This window comes from Mytilinidion resinicola (genome assembly GCF_010093595.1).
Source record: "Mytilinidion resinicola strain CBS 304.34 unplaced genomic scaffold BDZ99scaffold_20, whole genome shotgun sequence".
NCBI lineage: Eukaryota > Fungi > Ascomycota > Dothideomycetes > Mytilinidiales > Mytilinidiaceae > Mytilinidion > Mytilinidion resinicola.
Genome location: NW_022985456.1, coordinates 740,070 through 742,566, shown reverse-complemented (window position 1 = coordinate 742,566; position 2,497 = coordinate 740,070). Strand labels below are relative to the sequence as shown.

At 35.2% G+C, this 2,497-nt stretch overlaps 1 protein-coding gene across 1 annotated transcript; it reads right to left on the bottom strand.

Annotated features, from left to right (window-relative positions):
• BDZ99DRAFT_397115 (uncharacterized protein) lies at positions 1-216 on the bottom strand (the record flags this gene model as incomplete). The annotated part of the gene is made up of 1 exon (XM_033716031.1): positions 1-216. A coding segment is annotated over one exon (216 nt), but the record flags the coding sequence as incomplete, so codon positions are not given.
• Between the last annotated feature and the right edge of the window lie 2,281 nt (positions 217-2,497).

The following is a 2,497-nucleotide window of genomic DNA, read 5'->3' as shown; positions in this document are numbered from 1 at the left end:
CTAGATTATTGCTATTAAATACACTAACTGCGTTTCTATTATAACTAAATTCCTTAACGCTAATATTCTGCTCCTCCACCCGCCTACTAAATCCAAAATTACGTGGCATTTATTAATTATAATCCGGTCCAACCGTTCTATTAACCGCTGTCGGTTAATAAAATTGCTAAATACCTCCCTAACCGCCGACTCCGGCGTGACCAACACGACCTGCGCCTATTTTTGCGGACTTTAACTATTCTATTCAACGCAACTAATGCCGGCTTTATTACAACGGCTTTTTATATCCTTCTATAATAATACTAATAGCATAACTACTACTATTACGCCTGTTAAATATAATACTAGCAATATAAATAATATGCTCTTGCCTCTACCTGTGCCTATAATAGCAACTACCGGGCTCTTATAGTATATAATAGCCTTTAATACTAGTCTCTATACGCCCCGAAATTCGGCCTTTTCGCCTACTAACGCTTTTAACTGCTGCTTTATATCTACTAATTTTATTATCTTCCACTATTAATATTCCTTTTTAATAGCCTTCTTTCTATCGGCTGCTGCGCAGGTTCTTTTTTTTAGCTTAGTCTGTATCGCGCATAGGAACTATAAAAACTAATACTACTTTATACTAACCCTCTGCAACTATACCCTTCTTGCCTTAGTGCTAAATATCGACTCTATAATCGACTAACTATATATTCCCCCTTTAATCCTAGATCTATAGCCGGTCTAGATATTAAATACTTTGTCTTTATTATCTAAATCGTTCTTATCGCCCTGCACTACCGCCTTTATAACCGCCTTAGAATTAATATATTAACGGTATATAGCCTTAGTACCGTGTCTCTATACTATAATATTTAACTTAACCCCTATCTATTACAATAATACTTCTTATAATACTATTTTTAAACGGTTAGAATTCTATTTCTTAGGTAATAGAACTATATTCTTTCCCCCTTTATCCTCGGCGATGTTTTCGGTTTCTTCTATTACTTTATATTCTTTTTCTCCTTGCTTTTTATCCTCCTCTTTATCCTTCTTTTCTTTATCCTCTTTATTTTCTGCGCTTGCTGTATTATTAATTTAAACCCGCCTCCGCTTCCTCTATAGTATTATTTAACCCTTTTCGGGCTCGGGCTCCTATATAAATAGACTAATCTCTGCTAGTTAACCGCCCTATATACTTTCTAACCTCTGCTAAAATAGTAATACCAACTATAAATAATATACTACTAATTCGCCCACCGCGCGTAGTAAATATTAGTAGATAACTTTAGCCTTTCTACTAACTTCTATACCTTTATAGTATGCTATTATATATACTACTAACCTATCTTTAATAAAAATCCCTCTACTATTACTATTCGGGCTGTTTTAATACTGCACTATTATTAACTCTATTCCACGCGCTGGCAACCCACCTGTTATATGCACCAACGCTGCTAAATACTACCGGAATACTTACATCGCTTATATATACTTCTTAATCTCCTTCCCCTTCTATACTAACCCTTACTTACCTTTTGCTGCTATAGCAGCTGCTAGGTCGCTAGCTCTAATATTAATAAACCTCTTCCTAATCTTCTGCTCCTAGCTAACCCGATTACTTAACCACCTCTTTCTATACACACCCCTAAATCCTAACTCTTAATTTTGCGGGTTTTTAATAAAACTCTATCCTAACTATTACTTGGCTGGGTTATCTACTAAATGCGCCTAATTAATAGCTGGTAATACAACGGCTTCCTGTCTACTTAATAGCCCCTGTATAACTTAATTAACCTCTTCTAATAATAATAAATCCCGGTGCAACTCGACCCGGGCTGTTTTTACTAACCTGTAGACTATTAAACGCAACTAGAGCATGCTAAATCGAATATTACTATATAATAATATATCGTCTATCTACTTAATTACGCCCTTAGTATTAGTAGTGTACCGGATTTTTATCCTATACGCCTTTAACCGCTGCAACTAATCTATAGGGTGCGGTATTCCGCTATATTAAACTAATATTATAAACCGGTCTGCTATTTCTTACATAAATTTAAAATGCGCCGGCGCTATTTCCTTAGCGTTTTTCTAGCTAAAATACTCCTTCTGTTATATATCCGCCGCGCGCTTTTTACGCATTTTTATAGCCTAATATAAAACTAACATGCGGGATATATTAATAATAGCTGCAATTTTAGGCGTATATATTAACGCGCTTTCCTAACCGCATTACTAGCTAATACCTAAAACGGCTATACTGCTAATTAATGCGCTGGTGTACTTATTATTCGTGAACGGGTGGTCTAACAACGCTAATATAAATGCTAAAACGGCCTCTTCTAACCTCTCTTACTTCTTCTTATTAATTATATAACTGTTGTTGCTATTACTACTATTATCGCTAATATTACTATTATTGCTATTCTTCTCTTTATCCTGCCCTACTATTATTTCGATCTTTGCCAACGCTAACCCCTATTTACCTATTAACCTAAAT